We start from the raw sequence: 19,572 nt of genomic DNA, 5'->3' as shown, positions 1-19,572 counted from the left end.
TCGACTCGAATCGGATCCAGATCCAAAAACGATCTCTCCCCTATCGGCAGTCACTGTGTAACAGTCACTGGAGCAAGTATCGATACATTCACTGGTTTCCAAGTGCGTGTAGAATCGATTTAACTTTACATATTAATGTAAAATGTAAAGTATTTTACCATAAGAAGTCGATTAAAAGGGAATTTTTATGATTTTCTAGAAACAACCAAAACAACCTAAACTTTATTTCCCCACTTTATTGTGTAATATCTAAAATCAGTAATTTAAACTACACAATTCTTAATTGGTTTTTTATTAAATAGGCAACACTTCTTTACAATTGATCGTTATGTTCTTGTGGCTACAGCTGTGATGAACTCATGCCCCAGATTCGTTTATTTATTGAGATCGCTGACCGTAGGTGTCATTAAACTTTTTCTGTATTAGTTCATAGGCGCTGTACACTCTAGGAGTAAAAAAAGAAAAAAATTAATATTGGTTAGAATTTAATTCAATTATATTTCAGAACATACTTGTCATCACTTGGTGTTCCCTCATCACCCAAGAGATCGTTCGGAGAAATCGGTGTTGAGTTGTTGGGATGGCAGAAAAAAGCAATGGAATGCCGGCCGCGGGTTCGTATATGATCCTGTTCAGGTATAACAACGCGATGAGGCTGAGGGAAATATAGAAAACAGGATTAGCGAACTGAAGAAAATACCCATCTAAAAGGGATAACCCACCAAGGCGTGGTATCGCTGTCTCGTCCAAATGGAGAGGAGTTCCCCGCCGTTTATGAGAATGGCTCCAGGTAGATGGCCCACTCGTTCCCACTTCTCGCTGCCGGGGAGTTGCACCTCCAATCCGCCTTCGGAATCTTGGGCGAGAAGGGTGAAGGTGCCGTAGTCCACATGGGCGCCACACCGAATGGCTCCCTCACTCTGACCGGGTTCATCGTCCACAACTGCGGGATAGTAGAGCATCCTCAGAGTGCTCATATTAACGTTATCGCCCTCCAGCATTTCGGAGTGTTTTTCCATCAAGGATTTGGGGGAATCTCCAGAGCCACCTCCATGGCTTTCAATATAAACGCGGACATGGTTTTCAAATCCTCGCACAAAGTCGTAATATCATCAGCGAATTCCGGAAGGGGATCCCTCGGAAGATTCTTATCGTCCAGCTTGCAGATATTGTAGGCGTGTCGAAGTTCGAGAGTGCTTCCATCGAATCGCTCCATTCCAGGACTGACATATCCGTAGTTCACGCCATCCTTTCGGCGGTAGCGATCCTGAACCTCTGCCGGCAGATCCAAGAAGTTGTCGAACTGATCCCATACGGCTTTTATCTAAGAGGTCGACAAGCATTAGGAAAAGATATTCGAAGCTATCCAAACTCACCTTGTCTTCAGCTAACCCATGATTAACCAGAAATGCTATTCCCTTTTCGGTAAAGGCCTTTTGAAGTTGCTGACCAACCCTGTTGACGAGCGACTTGCCTGAAATTAAAATTATTATTACAAATGTATAATTAAATTATTATTATCATTCAAAGGTGAGGCTCTTTTTTTGATTAAACCATTTCTTAGTAATTACTTGGATATGTTTTGAAAACAATATTAATAGTGCTTATCAGCGCAAGCCCCAAAATCACCCCAATCAAATATTTTCTTTTTGGGGATAGTGAAAAACTTACAAACATGCTGGTACGTCACACCAACTATTTAATTAATTAATAGAAAGTAATATTTATTCAAATGTGAGGGGGATGTATAATCTTACCGCAGTGGGCGAGATCGATGATCGGAATAGCGCTCCGCGATACAAGTGTTTCCAACTTGTCATCTCTTATCTTGCTGTTTATCATTCTTGGTAAACAAAGACCCGCTGAGGTAAATTAAATACAAGAAAGATTGCCGCTGGAAATTCTCTTCAGCCGAGAACTCTGAAAATCCGAGTACGATGTGAACACAACACGCTTCTCCGGCAAACTGACCAAAACAGAAAACAACCTTTGCATTTTAATATATTCCTTATCTTTTATTCAAGGATCAATCGGAGTTGCATACTTTACGGTGTGGCTCAAGTATTGTTTATACATTTGGATGGTAACTACACAACATTGACAATATTTTAAAATTTACTTTCATTTATGATTTCAAAATATTTATTTTCTACGAGTAGTTATGTCCATAGGCGGCTCTTGCCAACTCCATAGTTAAATCATAAGCGTTATAAATCCTGAAACAAAATTTAAACAAGAAAGGAAGCTGGCTTAGAAAGTTAAAAAGTTATGGACTTAGAACAAGTGTTTGTTTCCCATTTGTTGGAAATTTTTAAAGGGCTTGTAGTAAAAAAATAAATAAATAGACATATAAATAAAAAGAATAAAAAAAATTAGAAATTTAAGAATAATCTCACCTGGGCTGTTCTGAAACCTTTTCTGAAGGTTTCAACTCCTTCGGATCTATAAGAGTTGAGCTATCAGGATGACAGAAGTATGCAATTGAATGTCTGCCTTGCTGACGCTTATTCCCTTGATCAGGAACCACCACTCGATGTTGCTGAAGAATGGATGTTAATATAAAATAAAATATTCTGTAAGGGAACTTATAGACTTTTACCAAGGCGTGGTAGCGTTGGTTTGTCCACAAGGCCATGGTTTCGCCGCAGTTTATGAAGAGTGCTCCAGGAAGATGACCCACTCGCTCCCACTTCTCACTGCCCCTCAGTTTGACTTCCAATCCACCTTCGGAATCCTGGGCAAGCAGGGTGAATGTACAGTAGTCGGCATGGGCACCACATCGGATCACTTTTCCAGGATCTTGATCAACCACCGGAGGGTAATAAAGCATCCTCAAGGTGGTGAGATTATACCTATCATCTGATAACATATAAGAGTGCTTGTCGAGGAAAAACGAAGGCTTAACATCAAGGGAAAGTGCCAAAGCCTGAAGAATAAATCTACCCAACTCATTAAAGTCATTTGTTAATGAGTTTATGTGATTCGTAAATCCGGGAAGCTGATTTTCTGGAAGAAACTCAGGCTCCAACTTGCAAATGTTATATGCATGACGAAATTCCGGAGTCCTGCCATCAAATCTTTCCATTCCGGGACTCACGTAACCATGATTTTCAGCATCTAGAGCCTTGCTGCGTTCGTAGATTGATTTCACCTCATCAGGCAGTTCAATAAAATCATCGAAATATTTCCATGCAGTCTTAATCTGTTAAATTTCTTATGTACTTTATATTTTCTATAAATTAGACGGCGTTTACCTTCTCCACTGAAATTCCGTGGTTGATAAGCAATGCATAACCCTTATCAGAAAGAGCCTTTCGGAGATTTTGGGAAACGTTTTCAACGGAGTTTTCCAAATCTATTATTGGAACAGCGTTTCGCGAAAGAAGCGTCTGAGTCTCAGATTCCATTGCTTAATGTAACCAAAGTTCTTATCAAGCCAACTGGGTGTGTTGTTATTCCAATCACAATAGAAGCAAGACTGAAGGCAAAGCAAATATTTTAAATTGCAGATGCAGATAGAAAGAAATGGAAAGAGAATGCATGCATTTGATTTCAGAGTATACCTTTAGGTTGGTTTTCTCCCAGAAAAGGTATGTAAAAACACTGTAGAAGATTGTGTAAAGCAAAAGTCATGTAGAAGATACATTTTAGATTGAAAACTGACACTGACAGTTCACCGTTCCCATAATAATTGCTTTCTTTGTGGTGGAGATAACCGAAGTAAATAAAGATAATCACCGTTTACATAAGAATCGTTTGTTTATTGCTTGCAAATAAAATATACAAAATTACACTTCATCATAGAATTGGGCATGACAAGGGGACAGTTCTGAGCGGCAAAAAGTCCAAAAGTTGAGCGACCTTCGCTCGCCATTCGCCTGTCCAAACTCGCCGTCGACTCTCACAGTCCGCAGGGTAAGGTCTAATCACTAAACTATAATATTTGGTACTATTACACTATCCCAATACAGAAAGTGCAACGATCTCTCGCACTCCGCAGTGGCTGGTCGACTGATTCGATCCGAGCAAAAGTACAAAAGGGCCGCTCTCCTCGAACTAACAAAATACTACGAAACAAGCTTACGCGACTACAGATTGTATAATATCCTTCTTGACCTATGTATACCTAGGGTTTGGATAAGGGGGATAGGTGGGGTTGAGGATCGGGAGGGGAAGGGTATTTGGGAAGGAAGGGATGACCATAAAAGTAAGGGTGCATAGCTTAAGGCAGCGCCAACTAACGTCGCTTCCTACTCTCTACTCCTTTTTCGCCGCCAACTTGGCCTGGGCAGCCGCCTCCTTCTTGTAGTTGGCCACGTAGAAGGCGCTGAACATGTAGGTGAACAGGCCAGCGTTGAAGGTCAGCAGGGCGGCAATGGACTTGGGGAAGTTGCAGTTCGGCTGGAACTGAATCTGCAGCGTGTGCACAAAGATGATCAGGAATTGGACCTACGAAAAGAAGAGCGATATAAAACCAAATAGATAGATCTTTATTAGATTTAACTTACAATCTGCAGGATGGTGATGTACTTCTTCCACCACAGGTACTTCTGCACCTTGGGGCCCATCGCGGAGAGCAGGTAGTAGGCGTACATGATGATGTGGATGAAGGAGTTGATGAATCCCAGCAGGGTGCCGTGTCCCCCGGCGAAGTACTTCACTCCGATGAAGGCGCACACGGGCATCAAGGTGTGGTGGTACAGGTGGAGGAACGAGATCTGGCGCTGCTTCTTGCGCAGCACGAAGAACACGGTGTCCAGCAGCTCGGTGATCTTGGCGATATAATACAGCCACACGGCACGAGCCATCTTTTTATGGGATTTAATTAATATATAGTTTATATGTAATCTAAGAGCAAGTCTTACCCTCATGGAAATGGGATCGGACTCGTAGGTCACCGGCTGGCACTTGAAGTTGTAGTGACCGCCCCAGCCGCCCTTGTATCCCTCGTAGAAGAGCACCCAGCTGAGGAGCACCTGGACAGCGTTGTACACCAGGAGGGTGTTCTTCAGCTCGAAGGGCTTGCGGTCCCGCATGTAGCGAGGTCCTGCGTAGAGGCAGAAGTACAGGTAGGCTCCCAGGATCATGAACAGGGGTCCGGGGGCGTTCGAGAGGAACCATTGCTGAAAGAACACAGATTCGAGTTTATCTCTGCATTAGTATGTAAACAAGTTTTAGGGCCCAAACATTTTGTACACGCTGTGGATGTCACGTTCTCCAAACCACTTCACCTTGATAAAGTTCGTTTAGTTGGAATGTTTATGTGATGTAAATTTTTACCATATTTTACGCTTTAAATAAATAATATATTTTACAATATAGGTTACCCACCTTGGTGCGCAGGTCCTCGTGCTCCACGAAGAAGTTGACCATCCGGTCGACAATCGTCGTCGTCTCGTTCAGTCTGACCGACATCTTGGGTGCTGAAAGTGCAGGTTGATCGACAATTTAGCTTAGATTGAGCAGCGAGGGTGGATTAGCACCTTCTACGACCGTGATCGTGGACGATCAGCGGGTAGAAGCAAAGCGCATTCGACTTCTGTTTGGATTGCGCACGGTGAGCATTTCCTGTTAATCAGCGGGGCACACAAGCTAATGCTGTCCAAGGCGAAACCGCGCCCACGCTCGCAGATCAGAGAATACGAGTGGATAAACGAGTGGATGTATAGTCACCGGTATTTGCCTGCCTATGGCAAACTGATCGTCGCGGGTGCGAAATGTCATATCGGTGGATTCGTGTAAATCAGGCGTAGCGTTGCAAATTTCGGAATGCCAATAACCTGGCAAATTCTGTCGAAGAAGCGGAAAAAGCGGCCAGCCAAACACTTTACACTCGTAACTTGTCGATGGTTTTGCGGCCGAACTGTCGCATCAGCAATTGCCGTTGCGCGTTTAGTTCTCTTTGCCCAGATTATGATTTACATGCATTGTTAAGTGCCGGTTGATGGCTGTTGACCAGGCCGAAACAAGGGACCCGCTGCGGCTTACGTGAACAGAAACCGAACTGGTTTCCTGCCCATCGTTGTGGTTGTTAACTTGCCCAAATTAGCCCGTGCTCCACGCCCCCGATCGTTCCTCCTTCTGGCTAGTTTTTGTTGGGGGCTTTTGGAAAAACCCAGGAAGCAGGATAGCACAAGGACAGCCTGGCAGGTCCATGCATCATTAATTTTATGGCAATGCGATCGGGCAGGAGAAACCGGTTGGCTGTGATCACTGGCTTACATCGCTGCATTTACGGACAACAAAGTGTTTTAGTTGTAGAGCAGAATCATATATTTTATCTAATTGATATGCTTAAGTGCTATCTTGTGATCTTGAGGAACTATTTTTAGTCAGACCAGCACTACTCTTGTACTTTGAACCCGGTTAAAGATGCCTTTCCTTTTTCTTCCCTCTTGGCTATTTATATTTATGATTTTATAAGATACACCTACGGGATGGCAGATTCACGCACAAGAATTTTATGGCCATTGTTGTCTGGGGAACCAGTTTCGGAGGCAGTTTTTGCAATAGTTGATGATCGCGAATATCGGCTGGCCGGCTGGCCGGCCCATCCCAAAATCCTTTAGCAACGGTGACTAGAGCTTTTCGATGCGCGCCGATATCGGTCGTTATGCGGCCACAATGGCCAGCGACTCAATGGCTTCTCGACGCACCGCCTAGGCCAAATATGTTGGCCCAGTTCGGCTCCGTCGGAGGCACTTGGCCACTGGAATCATCACTCGGCGGGCCGGGCTCTATTAATTACGTAGGCACCTGCCATCTGCGACTCCGGTTCGCACTCGAAGTGAACGCCATTATCGAATTACCCAGCGATTTCTGTGGAGTCATCGCTCTCGGCGGAGCTGCGCGCCAAAATGCATTCATTCAGTGGGATATATTGAGATATTGACTAACGAGAATTTCGTCTGACTTATTTGCATTTTTTCGAGTGCCTTTGCCGAGTGTTTTTGCAAGGCCGGCACTTTCAATCGACCAAATCCAGCCAATGGTGTTTTCGAGGGTGCGAAGACATTGTGCAAGACTTTGCATACACTTTGTGGGCTTTCTAGAATTCCCAAGCACAAAGGATGGAGCATAGAACTAAAAGTCGATTGCAACAGGAACTGAGCATTCAGTTTTAACATTATTTTATCGTATAGATCTGTATGCAAATTCATAACTCGTTTTATTTGCCCGCGAGCGTTTATTATTTGATAAACATTATTCCGCACGAACATCTGCGAGTTTAGCTGCTCCAGTAACCTGTTAATGCAATTTCCAATCGAATTTCACCGGCAAACCTCAAATGAAATAATAAAAGCAAATGAAAAGCAAATTATTATATAATCTAAGCGAAATTGTCTACCGGTTTGCCGCCGCCGGCGATGAAATTTAATTCTTGATTTATTTAGCGGTCGAGGGTTGAACTTGGACTTGGTCTTTTGACTACGAAGCTCTTTTATGGCCATTTAGCAGTCATAAATAGTTAGATAATATTCGGCGAATTCCAGTTTTGAACCAGAGGCCATCGCTTCCCCCGCCCCTTCTTCCGGTCTCGGAGATCAGACTCGCCGGAGTCATCTCATCGCAGCCCAACAACAATCTTCGGAACTGCTGTAAACCTTTGCTTATCTATATCTTAATTATTGACTTTCAGAATCGTCCGATGTCCGAATGCAAATTAGTTTGGACTTTATGGCCAAAAACCCCAAAGTCAGCGTTAGTTTGCATTTGAATTTTAGAATTTTTCCCCTGCTCTTTATGGCCAGAAATTCCGCAAAGCTATTAACCGATTGACCCATGGAAAAACTCCACTACTCCGCTACTTGATGGACCCTGAAGTCTGCTCTCGTTTTGCATAATGGTAAACCAAAACATTGCGCAAATCCTAGCTACTTTTCCAGCATTGCTGACGGCCGTTTGCATGCCAATTAGCGATTGACAGTGAACGAGAGTGCGTGGCAGCGACAGAGCAAATATTAAGTGAAGCCAAATAATGGCAAAGCAAATACCCACGAGTAGGTGTATAAATATCACCCGCTGCCCTGACGTCACATTCCTGTTTATTATTATGCGATAATCAGCCCGGCCAGAAGTCGGCCGATAAATTCTAGACACGCGCCCCGCCGCAGATTCGCACGTTTTGTTCTGTCGCCAAGCTGGCCACCATTTTTGGTCATCGCAGCACATGGGGCGTATGCGCAATGTGCGCCCCATTATGCTAGGAACTTCGGAGCCAGGTTTATTCTATTTACAGACTCTAGGCTGATAAGAGGCCGCATGGGAAGGCCCAAGCGTCGGCTCAAATGGCCCGGAATGTTGAGGACGGCAATCAGAGGCGGAAAGGTGGGGAAAAATATTATATATGTGCACTTGGAAAAAATAACCATGTTTGAGAGTTAAATAAATATTTGAAAGTTATTTCCTGATATAAAACGCTATATATAACCGATACATTGGTATCTGACTTTCATTTAATTCAAATTTATGAATCTTTATATTTTTCATAGTGTAGTCCAACAAAAGAGAAGACAAAATATTGAATCCGAAGACGGAGCGGCAGCCTCTGATCGGGCGATTGAATGGACCTAAGGCAATGGCAACGACTTCGGCATCGGCAACGCATTAAAAATCTCTGCGAAGGTCGCACGTTTTGAGGAACCGAAAAAGCGGAGCCGCAGAGGCGATCTCTTGCATTGGAGAGCAGGTGGGAATCGGCCATATTTTCCGCTCCCAGTGCGACTTTTTCAGGCGTGGCCCTGCTGACTGGCTGGCTGAACAAACATGGGCCAATTCACATCATCGCAGGCGTATTATCGGCGGTCAGGTCTCTTTTCGTATGCTGATTTCGATTTTATTGGCTCTACTATTTTGCATTAGCCTTAGTTTGTGCTCTGACCTTGAACTAGTGGCTAGTGCGAGTTGCTGCAGGCCCATAAATTACTCGATTTGAGCTAAAACAACTTCGGTGACTTCCGCGTGGCTGAGTGAGCAGAAAAACAAAAAAAAATTCCGAAGGAATGTTAGATAAACTATCTCCCGGCATTCCCGTGTCCAATTAACTGGACCCGACTGGGTTTCCATTACTGCATTACTACATTACTAGAAATGTCTGTAAGTGCTAATTGAGTCAACTCATTGGCTATTTGTCGAGATCGAGGAATGATGTGTGGGATAATCGACGGGCAATCGATTAGATCGCCAGTAATACTCCCTCCGATGACGAGGGCGGCGCGAATGTAAGTTATTCCATATGCTTTCTTCGGTTATTGGATTATTTAAATCTCGGCTGTTTGTCTTTATGAATATGCATTGCCTGAGGATGTTTTCCCGCTGCAGTTGCACACGAAAACCGGTCAAAGTTCGCCGTCTCAGTCTTTCGTTTGGGCAGCGACTGAATAAATTACCGAAGCAGAAAAATAGCGACTAATTGCGCATGCCACAAATCAAATCGCATCGATTCCTCTCCGGATGACGGGCCCTTCTTTTAATTATGATCAATTAGGTTCTCCGACTGGGAAAACTACCGCGACAATTAACAGCTTCGGATAGACAGGCATAAAGTGGTTCTCCACTCGATGATCATTACCCCAACCCTTTGTTTGTTCTTTTTTTGTGATATTGATGTCATTGCACTTGGGTTGCCAAGAATCATTTGGTTTGGCCCAAGGGTGTCCAGATTGACCTAGTCATTCATATAAGCAAGCCGAATAGCCTTCCCCATAAATATTCATTCTCTGCGACTCCTGACCTCCAATATTTGCCACTGTCATCAGCTTCATCATCATCGCCTTGTTCTGCCTGGCGAACTGTTTGCCTTGCCATCATTATATGCTTTTTCTGGCCAACTTGCCGAGTGCCGCCTTGTTGGGCACACAAGTCACTTGGAAACGCACTCGGCCGGGGAAAAAGCGGAGAAACCCCAAAACCAGATGGAAATTTGCCTGATTTCGGTTCGCTGTGGGTGTGACCGCCAGCGCATGTGACCCCAATTGGATCCAAATATTAAAATGTAATTTGCCGGGGCGACAAAATGTCACCGCAGAGGCCATAAACATGGGCCAAAATCACCCGAGCCGCCAACGTGCGAACGGATGTGCAGCAGAGACCTTTGTGGACCCGATCCCAAGACGCCGCCATAATTTCGCTCCCCGCCTGACTAACCGCCTGACTATCTCCCCAGCTATCCAACTGTTGACGCCAAGAAAACAACAATAAAATCATAAATAAACAATTTGTGCGCATGCGTGAACGTCACCATCGCCCCAAGGGCAATTCCAACCGAATTATATTGGTGAAAAATTGCTGGCAACTGTAGGATCGCACGGATCGTGATACTCGAGTTAGGTTTTTATGAATGAATGCCAGATATTTCGTAACCAAAGATCAACAGCCTAGCCCGCCATCCCAGTGATTTGTCATGTTCTTATCACATCGCCACTCGGAGCAAAGTTTGAGCGCAAGTTGACTTTGGGATTTCCGACGATGTGTATCGCTCCATTTAGCACTTCTTCTGATTGTTATTTATATCGCAAACTGGTCCACTGTTCCCATTGTGTCGAAAATGTAACGCGAAATTCAGGGCTAAAGAAGAGAGATCTCTGATGAAATAAGGTCATATGAAACTTAATCCCGCAGGCACACTCAAAAAAGTGGCTATCAAATTAACAAGTAACTTTTGAAAATAATTCTCTATCAATTCATCTGTGAGCTCATTAATAACAAGTTTTAATTTATAGCTATTATTATTATTTTTATTCTTTGTAATGAACCTCAATTTGATTAAAACTGATTTTTTCTCTGTGCACCTAAAAAGGGTAATGCAACTGGCGGTGGCAACTTGTATCAGGTCGCAATGCGTTTGGCTTCGGCTGCGAGGGATTACAATAACGCTTAAAATTGATCAATAGCCAGGCGATTTACATATGAGCCACATTAGCCGCATGATTGACTTGGCCAACGCGGACCGACTTGTTGGCCATCTTCATCTCCACTTCCATCTGCGGGCATTACAGCTGGTTTTGTAAGCCCGCCTTTGCCGCCTCTCCTCGCTCCCATGTTATTTATTTATACAATATTTAGTTTGTGTTTTTCTTTCGAATTCGTCCGTGCCCGGGTCTTTGGGCCTGGGTGTTTCGTTTCGCAACGACCCCAAAAATGTCTCGGATCTTTAACAGGTTGCCAACGTGTGCGCATAACTTTGCATAAAATCTGAGCCCAAACTGCCATTGTGCTTTTATTTTCTGTTCTCTGAATGGTTCTTTAACACTTGCCTTTCTGCTGAATTGATTTCTCGGGGACCGAAAAATATTGACTGGACGTCTGTGATTAATTTGCGGCACGACACAGCACACGGCACAAACGAACGCACAAACGGATCCGGCGAAGGACAGACACTAAAACAAACACTTTCTGTTATCCTTCGGAACAATATCGCGCATACGCGGCGTTGGCGATCAGAACGCAGAAGAAGAACACGAGGCGACCAGGCGCGAGATCTCGAGCTCCACGAGTACCAGCGAATACTTGGCAGTTGGGGCGCCGACAGCAGACTAAGCGATATCCGGGCCCTACAAGCGGTCTTGTAGCGATCGTATCACGGATACGAGCGCCTCGCATTCGGCCAAGATTCGCAGTCGCACTCGGCCAAGATCGTATTGCTTGCTGGCTGGCTGACTGGTTGGCTGAAAGCCGACGATCGCAACAGTTCGCAGCGATTCGGAATCGAGAGAATCCAGCTGGCATTGCATGTTTTTTAGGGCCAGTTCTAGGATCTGGGCGGCTAATTACCCATCGGGCGGCAAATGTATGCAGACGGTAATGAGAAGTCGATAATTAACTTGATGAAACGCCGCCCCTCGCCAGCAGAAACTATTAATGAGCTGGGGAATGTGGCAGTCGAGCAAATCATAACAGAAGCTCAGGCAGTCGGACTGCCAAATGCCTAACTGCCCAACTGGCCCACTGCATTCATCATCGACTGGCCCATATGCGCTCGCCGCGGCGGTTGTGTGGGGTGTGCAAATGATTGTGCAATTAAATGGCCCCAAAATGACTCCGGGCCAGAGCTTCCAGTGGCCACTTGATGGATTTCAGCCGCGTCATTCCCTCGCTCACTCGCAGCAAAGTCGCAGCTTACTGGCTCCGCGAAACTGCAATGCACCGGGTACTAACTTATTGTCTTGGCTCCGTGGGCCAAAAAGAGTCCACACCTGACGAGACGCACTGACTCCGCGCCGAAATGCAAGTCTGACATTTGCCACCACCTCTAATTGCTCAATCAACCGAAAAGAAAAAAGAGTCGACGGTCCCCATTTGACTGTCAAGTGGCTGACACGCCCACCCATCCCACGCATTCAGTTCCCCCATGTGCACTCCATCGAGATCCGAAATTTCATCGATTCATTCATACGATCTTTGGATTCCGATCCGGCGATGCCCAATTCGGCTTCAATTAAGCTTCCGCAATAGCGAAGGTCGCCTCAGTTGGCAACTTGGCATGTTGGCATGCCCGGCGCGTGCCCGAATCTCATTTTGGAGCTGCTGCTGCTGCTGCGGCTGTTAAGCTGGAGCTCCATGGGGTGCTCATTTCAATTGCTAAATATTTTGGCTAAATATTTTGGCAATTCGAGGAAGATTCTACGCAGCTCGCTTTACGTTAACGAGCCCCGCGTTTGAACCCATTTCAAGGCGTGCCGACCAACAGCAGAGTAAGCAATCGGAAGACAGTCAATATACTCTAAGACGTGACGGAGTAAATTGATTTCCAACAAGGGAAGACTATTAAGTAATATTTTATGTTGCTTCCTATGTTTAAATGCGTCTAATTGAGACATAATGACTTTACTTGTTCATGAAAATATTTATTTTATATTTATACTATTTCCAATATTAAAAAGATACTTAAAAGCGGTTATATTGAAGCAATATGTATTTTTAATGTAAGAAAAATCTCCAACTAATTTTAATACCCCCCATTAAGGCTTTAATGCTAATATTTACTGCTAGTTTCTTTTTATGGGATTCTCTTTACGAAGTAGAAAATTACGCCCATAATTTTTACTGTTCAATTACAAAGAAAGAAACCAAATGTATATTTATTGCTGGCAAATGTTAGATAAGAACAGAGAACGTATAACTCTAATCTCAAAATCTACGAATGTCCAATTTATTATTTATTTTAAGCTATCTGCTATTATCTGCAAACCAGAGCCAAAGTAACTTTAAAATCAATCAGTTTATTGTTAAGCGAGTATTTCCGGAAATTTTCCATACGAATTTTCACTTTTGTCTTCAACTCAAGCGATTTCAAAGTCAATGTCGCCTGGCGGAAACAAAAGACTTCGGACACGAACTCGCGCCGATGCCCCGGAGATATAGATACTGCTGCTGCTGTTCATTTAACGACTCGTTCGATTAGAGCTTTTTATTCAAAGCATCTTTACATTGGCAACAACAAAGCGAACATAAATAAAAACATATCGCCTGTTTTTGGTTTTTGGTGGGCATTATACGGTTTTAATGTTTTTGAACTTGACGAGATAGCATCATTTGCATGAAAATGATTGGATTCGGTGTTTCTGCAAGAATAGGATTGATCGTTAGGCGGAGGGGCAAAAAATTCTGCCTGCTCTTTTGTCTTATTTTGCTCTTAATTTAGTGGTTTTCGGTCGTTTTTGTCGCTTTTTGTGGCAGTTCTTGTGCGCAATCGCTGGCGTACATTAAAACTCAATTAATGCGTAACACTTGGGGAACGCTGATGGGGAAAAAACGCAGCCAGCCCAATGTTGGCGAGCAGCGGAGTCTGAGGCTGATTGGAAATCAATGAACTAACGAACTGGACACACAGCGGATGCTGTGCGACAGCCTTGACCATAACACTTAAACGCCGAAAACCTTCAAAGACCAGTTGCCACTTGCTGGCTGTCAGTCCGGGTCTTTAGACTCACTCGCAGTCTCAGTTAGCGTACGAGTGTGTTTATTGAATTTAACGCATAAAGCAACTGCACAAGACCATTAATAAACAGCCGAAAGCCGACTTGAAACTGGGTGGCAGTCTGAACTCTGCAAATACGCATTCGACTCTGCCAGTCTGCGAGCCAGAGAGTCTGACATTGAACTGCACAAAGCACCGATACGCGGATGCTGATGCATATCTCATAATAATGACGCGACAGCCGAGTTTCGACGGCTTCTCTTCCGGCTAACCCACTGAGTGGAGCACTGAGTGGAGCCCTGAGTGGAGCAGGTCCCACACCGAGCCACCTTGGTCAGCAAACTGTCAAATTGGGTGTAATAATGGGGATAATTAGGGCGCCGACATGTGGCATGTGTGTATTTGCCACTGAACACTGTACTTTATTGGAGGTGAAAGCCCAGTTACATTTTGACTTTGACTTGGTGCAAATCAAACCAAAGAAAACCCAAACTTTTGCCACTAAATCAGTGCAAAACAGTGTCAACTACTAAACCGAAGACCCGCCTCAAAAGGCAAAACCATTTCCCCATCTGGCACCAATTTGTAGCCATTTGATTTGCATTTTTTAAACATAGAGAGCTTGGGAACAGTGTGCAGGGCGTCTTGGTTCCCCTGCATCACGAATTATCAAACATAAAATGTAAAACACATCGTCTTTCAGTAACATTCATAGATTTAATGGCACACACGAACTTGAAGAGTGACCCATTGACAGCTCTAAATGCTGTGCATATATATTTTATATATGTCAATAGTATTGATATAGTGATAAAAAACAATGGTGGAAGTAAGTCAAAACCCTGCTGAAAAGAAAACAATGCATTCCCATAATCACCACATCGAAAATCCACTTTGCCATTTAGCTATGCACATGCTTTTGCCTCATTAAGGCAATTTAAAAGTATTTCTCTCTGACTTTGGTTTTCTCCCATTTGGCTCGACTTCCGAACCGATTTTCGCCTTATTTTGACCAAGTCATTTGCCTTTTTTGCTGATGAACTTGAATTTTTCAAGTAAAAAAAAAACCTGCAATCGTATTTAGTTGAAAGACACGTGCCGCCAAGTTGTCAAGTACAAAGTTCGATTATTTGCGAGAAGCAAAATAAAAGGTTTAGCGATCTGCGGATTCGTTAATAGAAACTGGCACACGGCGAAGACAATGACGACGCATAGAACACAAGGCAGCGGAGGAATTAGATCGAGAGCCGAGATCGCGGAGACTAGACCACGGCTGCTCACTTCATCAAGGGGGTCAAAGTCAACTCAGCATTCGCCCAGTCATCAGCAGCAAAAAATCCGTGCCCTCGCCTGGCAGTCTGAACTCGACTAATAACCCCGATGCGGATTTCTAGTTCTCTGGGGCGATATTTATGGCTAGGCATTAGGGTGATGGCAACCGAATTGCCAAATCGCAATCAGCAGTCCCAAGCATACTTTTTGTGCCAAGAAACAAAATATTATATATGGCTTAATAAAAGTATCAGCAAACGCTCGTTTAGAAGTCTTTTTAGTTTTTTATTGTTTTGATTCGCTTATGTTTTGTGATAGATCTGCAATTATAATGTATACGGTGATATAATATCTTAGGCTCAAAACGCGCTCTCCTGCTGTCTGTGAGTAGGGATGTGGATTTGGTGGTGTATGGTGGTGTGGTTTAAGTAAAATCAGACCTCATTTAACGATTGAAAAGTATGATCATTACTCCATACAACCCTAACGATTCTAAACAGTAAATACTAGTGCCACATCTAATTGCACAACTTAAAAAGAAATTGCTTGGCTGGCTGTTTAAAAACGTTTATAGCAATGGTAACCCTGAGCGAAAGCCATCTCGCGATGACTTCTGGCTGATGTTTGCTTTCCGCCAATTTCATAAGCAAGCAGCTCTGCACTACCCGAAAGGTCAATAAACTTAGGATAACATTAAGTAGACGAATTGGAATTTTATAAATAATTGTACATATATTAATTACTCTACTGCAGATTTCATTCGACAATCAACTGTTTTTGCTAAGTTCTCTTTAGAATGATGTTCGATTTTGATGATAAATGCGCGTAACTTGTGTGTGCCTGGGTCTTGAATATAGTTCCATCGAATTTGTATAACAAGGTACAAATGCTCACCAAACGCTAAAAAGGTTGCATTGTAAAACTGCGCTAATTCGCGTAATATATATGTGAAATGTATGGGATTGTATGTGCTTTTACGATGATTGTTCCTTGGCATCCACTTCAGCATCTAAAAGGTTATTGGTTCGATGGGAACGGTGCACTCGCTGTACATGACCCGGTACATGGCCATTTCGGAGATGCCGTGGTAGTGCACGAAGGCAGCCGCGATGACCAGTATGTGGAATATCTGATGTGATTGACCCTGCAAAAAAAAAGAGCGTAAGCCAGGATCAACGGTTGGAAGTCTGGTAAAAACCTACCCAAATGTCAAACTTTCCAGGGAACCAGCGTTCGGGAACACGGAGGGCATACAGCAGGGCGCCAAGGATGTAGAGAAGGCCTTCGAAGCAAGCGGTAAAATTAATAAATAGGTATCTGAACAGCCAATCTAGCAACACTCACCCATGAGAATCAGCCAACCCAGACTGGCGCGGCTCATCTGGCTGAACCAGCCCTCCATGATGCTGTAGTGAACAGCTGGAATCACTCCGGACAGGCCAAAGCTCATGAACACGCCAGCGCGCAGTGGCCGAAGGCCCGGCTCCGAAAACTTGTCCCACAGCGAGACAACGATGGAGAGAACGCCCAGCACGCACACCACCGACAGATAGATCACCTTCGGCTGATAGTGACAATAGAAGCCATAGTACAGCCAAGGCACGAAGGAGCCCATGATCAGCAGCGCAATTCCACAGTAGTCGAGTCTAAGGGCAAACAAATGTTATTTAATACGAGTTCATCCATAATAGTGAGCAGTACGTACTTAGAAAACAGTCTTCCCATCTCTACGGAGTGACAGCTGAGTGTGTGAAAGGCGAATGAGAATCCCAGGCACACGATTGCCCCGATGAAGAAGGCTCCGAAGACGATCTTCTCCTGCGTTTGGATCTCAACCGAGGGACGCGATATGAAGTACGCAGCCACACCGATGAAGGCGATGCAGCCCAGCAGATGGGTCCAGATGTTGCCCGTTTCCGTGTGCACGCGGAAAATCGATTTGAAGCAAGCGCGGAACGAGGGCAGCGGTGGGCGGTGACCGCGGTGCAGGAAGTCGTTATCCTGCAGCCACTTGGGTAGATTTTTGTAGTGACACACCTTCCAGCTGGCCTCCCAGACCTGCCAAAAAGTAGAATACTCAATTAGTAAAGTGTTGAAGCAGGTTAATAGAAGAAGTGAATAATTAAGTAATAAGCCACCATTAAAAAAAAAAAAAGACTATCTTAACACTTAGACTATTTATTAAGATTTAATTAAATAACAAGTATCACTGAATATCACATCTTCAGACGATATCTTGCATATAGGCCATTCTCCTCTTGTCTGAAATTCTTCGCTTACCTTGCGCACAAACTCCTCGGCCTGCTCAGCGGCATTGTGGGCCAATGCGCCCAGATCAATTTCATCGGAAAGAACGCCAGCCTTCAGAACTTCCGTCATCTGTAGAAACGATTGATAAGACATTAAACTGGACTCGAACCGGATATGAAAAGCTTAGACTACGGAATGGAAAGGAAAACTAAAAGCGAGTGGGACTAACGACTTTTCTTTCAGCTTGCGCTTCCACTGTGTCCTCGTTCTGGATCCTGCTCACTTCTTGACTGACATCCGGCTCCAGATCCGGACTCACGCGCACTACAATCTCCGTCCGGGTCTGCATATTGAGCCGCTTACAGAGATTTGAACAGAACTAGAACACAGTATGCGAAAAAACGAGCGGTCGTACTTTGAAGCTTCTAACAGACGCATACTCAGTCGGAACAATTTGTTTAGACTTTGTTGGCGGAACAAGAAAGCACCGAATGCGTCCAGCGATAAGATAAGCCCGTTTCAAACTGTCTCTCTCCGAGCATTATCAGCACCGCATTCACATAGATTGCCTATTTTTCTAGCATCTGCCATTTAAAGGGCTTTGCCGTAGCGTTTTGTTTTTAATCTGAGCCTAACCTTTCAAACCGTTCAACAAAAAGTGCTGACAGGCCAAAGTATAATCCTTAAATCAAGGAATTATAATCAATAGCTTGCGTCTGGACAGAAAAGGCAAAGATAGATAAGGTTTTATTTTTTAATGGCTGTGGAATTGGCAACATATTGGGCAATGTTATTTAGTGAGTCATTAAGCAAGAGAAATGGCCAAGATAAGGCTTTACAGCTCTCCATGGTTATGGTACATTTAAATGTGGCAACTAGTCATTGGAGAAATGCAAAGACTTAATTGAAAACAATTCGACATTCAAATGACTGCCCGCACAGTCGGAAAAGTGCGAATAACAAGTGACTGCAGATAACCAAGTGACGGTGGGTCTGCGATAAGGTTTTCGCACATGTTTTAATGATTGTAAATTGTAATTTTCCACCTGGAAAAGCGCAAAAACCCCACTTACCTCTGCCTCGATAAGCTGTGTGTCCTCCGGGGTCGAGGGAAGGGGACAGCCGGCGTCGTCCTCGTCGCCCATCTCATCGTCATCGTCCAGAAGATCTAAATCGTTGGCGCTGAGAGAATCCTCTGGCCCCCCAACCGCGTCGCTTCCGCAGTATCATCTGCACCTGCTCGAAGATGTCCTCCTCGGAGCCTGAGCCTCGCAAAGTGGCCGTTGCGGTGGCTACTCCCTTGGCGACCGCATTTCCTTCCGCATCCATGCCAAAAGTGGCCCTAGCCTGGGTGGTCACCTCCACCTCGGCAGCTCCATGGCTCAAGTTGCCCGTCGAGCTGTGCCTCTCCAGAAGATTGGTGGCCGAGTCCATGGCGATTTGATAGGTTCTGCAATAAAATGCGTTCTGTTCAATACAACACGTTCGAATTTAGTTGCTTAGAGCAATGTGAAACTTTTGTTAGTACAACGCCAGCTTAACTGGGGAAATGTGATATTTATTTGTTTATTAGACTGCCCCGATCGCATGGGTATATAGTACGTCGCGACCTTTGGAGCGGTTGTATGTATGATACATGTCGGTATCTGGCTTCTATTGGCTGGTGTTGTTGTGGGTTTGATCGCTTGGCAATTAGCTGCCAATTAATGTTTTACATAAGATGGTGTTCAAATGAACAAAGGGTCTTAGTGGGTTAAGACGATCTTCTGGGAGACCTTTGTAGATAACACGATCCACTGAAGAACCTGTCACTAAGCCACGTGTAATGGGAGCACTGCTAACTGGTTTAACCGCGACCTGCACTTCACTTGCGCAGTTCACAGTTTTCCCAGAAGTTTTCACAGAGTGTCACAACACCACCAAAGGGTTAATCTCTCGATTTCACTGGCCCTTCGTCACCACTCACTTACCACTCGAAAGTCGAGCAACTGACGTTACTTCAACGACTGTTTCCAGAAGTGGACTCTTGCGCGGAAAACTATTGACTGCACTTAATTTAATTGGATTCAGTAGCAGTTTTTCATATGTTTTTCCTTAATTTTTTCTTTTCGGTGTGACCGTCTGCGCAAAAA

The 19,572-nt window shown here is 44.3% G+C and overlaps 4 protein-coding genes across 5 annotated transcripts; all 4 read right to left on the bottom strand.

The window, feature by feature from the left end:
* Positions 1 to 262: 262 nt before the first annotated feature.
* LOC108099263 (UPF0676 protein C1494.01) lies at positions 263 to 1,970 on the bottom strand. The gene is given in 6 exon segments (XM_017202638.2): positions 263 to 445; positions 513 to 655; positions 723 to 1,024; positions 1,027 to 1,324; positions 1,377 to 1,474; positions 1,758 to 1,970. Coding segments are annotated over 6 exon segments (993 nt in total). The 5' UTR covers positions 1,843 to 1,970; the 3' UTR covers positions 263 to 378.
* Positions 1,971 to 2,057: 87 nt separating this feature from the next.
* LOC108099296 (2-oxoglutarate-dependent dioxygenase htyE) lies at positions 2,058 to 3,454 on the bottom strand. The gene is made up of 4 exons (XM_017202690.1): positions 3,255 to 3,454; positions 2,600 to 3,202; positions 2,397 to 2,539; positions 2,058 to 2,216 (listed from the first exon to the last, which is right to left on the bottom strand). Exons 1-4 carry the CDS (start codon positions 3,405 to 3,407, stop codon positions 2,150 to 2,152), a joined length of 966 nt encoding a protein of 321 aa, XP_017058179.1. The 5' UTR covers positions 3,408 to 3,454; the 3' UTR covers positions 2,058 to 2,149.
* Positions 3,455 to 3,740: 286 nt separating this feature from the next.
* LOC108099597 (elongation of very long chain fatty acids protein AAEL008004) lies at positions 3,741 to 11,551 on the bottom strand. 2 transcript variants are annotated; one of them, XM_017203209.2, is made up of 5 exons: positions 11,256 to 11,551; positions 5,332 to 5,423; positions 4,866 to 5,123; positions 4,509 to 4,808; positions 3,741 to 4,449 (listed from the first exon to the last, which is right to left on the bottom strand). In XM_017203209.2, exons 2-5 carry the CDS (start codon positions 5,413 to 5,415, stop codon positions 4,258 to 4,260), a joined length of 834 nt encoding a protein of 277 aa, XP_017058698.1. In that variant the 5' UTR covers positions 5,416 to 5,423; positions 11,256 to 11,551; the 3' UTR covers positions 3,741 to 4,257. The 2 variants fall into 2 exon arrangements, with proteins under 2 accessions (XP_017058698.1, XP_017058700.1); XM_017203211.2 differs by lacking the exon at positions 11,256 to 11,551 and having other exon boundaries at positions 5,332 to 5,696.
* A 3,903-nt stretch (positions 11,552 to 15,454) lies between these two features.
* LOC108099573 (adiponectin receptor protein) lies at positions 15,455 to 19,572 on the bottom strand. Its single transcript, XM_017203175.2, is given in 8 exon segments — positions 15,455 to 16,334; positions 16,393 to 16,472; positions 16,535 to 16,836; positions 16,896 to 17,248; positions 17,471 to 17,569; positions 18,514 to 18,642; positions 18,644 to 18,890; positions 19,411 to 19,572. Coding segments are annotated over 7 exon segments (1,329 nt in total). The 5' UTR covers positions 18,875 to 18,890; positions 19,411 to 19,572; the 3' UTR covers positions 15,455 to 16,199.

This window comes from Drosophila ficusphila, unplaced genomic scaffold (genome assembly GCF_018152265.1).
Source record: "Drosophila ficusphila isolate 14025-0441.05 unplaced genomic scaffold, ASM1815226v1 contig_791, whole genome shotgun sequence".
NCBI lineage: Eukaryota > Metazoa > Arthropoda > Insecta > Diptera > Drosophilidae > Drosophila > Drosophila ficusphila.
This window is presented reverse-complemented; position numbering and strand designations above follow the sequence as displayed.

Excerpts from the sequence above, each read along its gene's own strand:
- LOC108099296 (XM_017202690.1), bottom strand. The coding sequence starts at position 3,407 with ATGGAATCTGAGACTCAGACGCTTCTTTCGCGAAACGCTGTTCCAATA. Across the intron at positions 2,540-2,599 it reads ACCAACGCTACCACGCCTTG|CAACATCGAGTGGTGGTTCC; the intron begins GTAAAAGTCTAT and ends TCCATTCTTCAG. Across the intron at positions 2,217-2,396 it reads AAGGTTTCAGAACAGCCCAG|GATTTATAACGCTTATGATT; the intron begins GTGAGATTATTC and ends ATTTTGTTTCAG.
- LOC108099597 (XM_017203209.2), bottom strand. The coding sequence starts at position 5,415 with ATGTCGGTCAGACTGAACGAGACGACGACGATTGTCGACCGGATGGTC. Across the intron at positions 5,124-5,331 it reads ACGAGGACCTGCGCACCAAG|CAATGGTTCCTCTCGAACGC; the intron begins GTGGGTAACCTA and ends GTGTTCTTTCAG. Across the intron at positions 4,809-4,865 it reads CCGATCCCATTTCCATGAGG|ATGGCTCGTGCCGTGTGGCT; the intron begins GTAAGACTTGCT and ends TCCCATAAAAAG.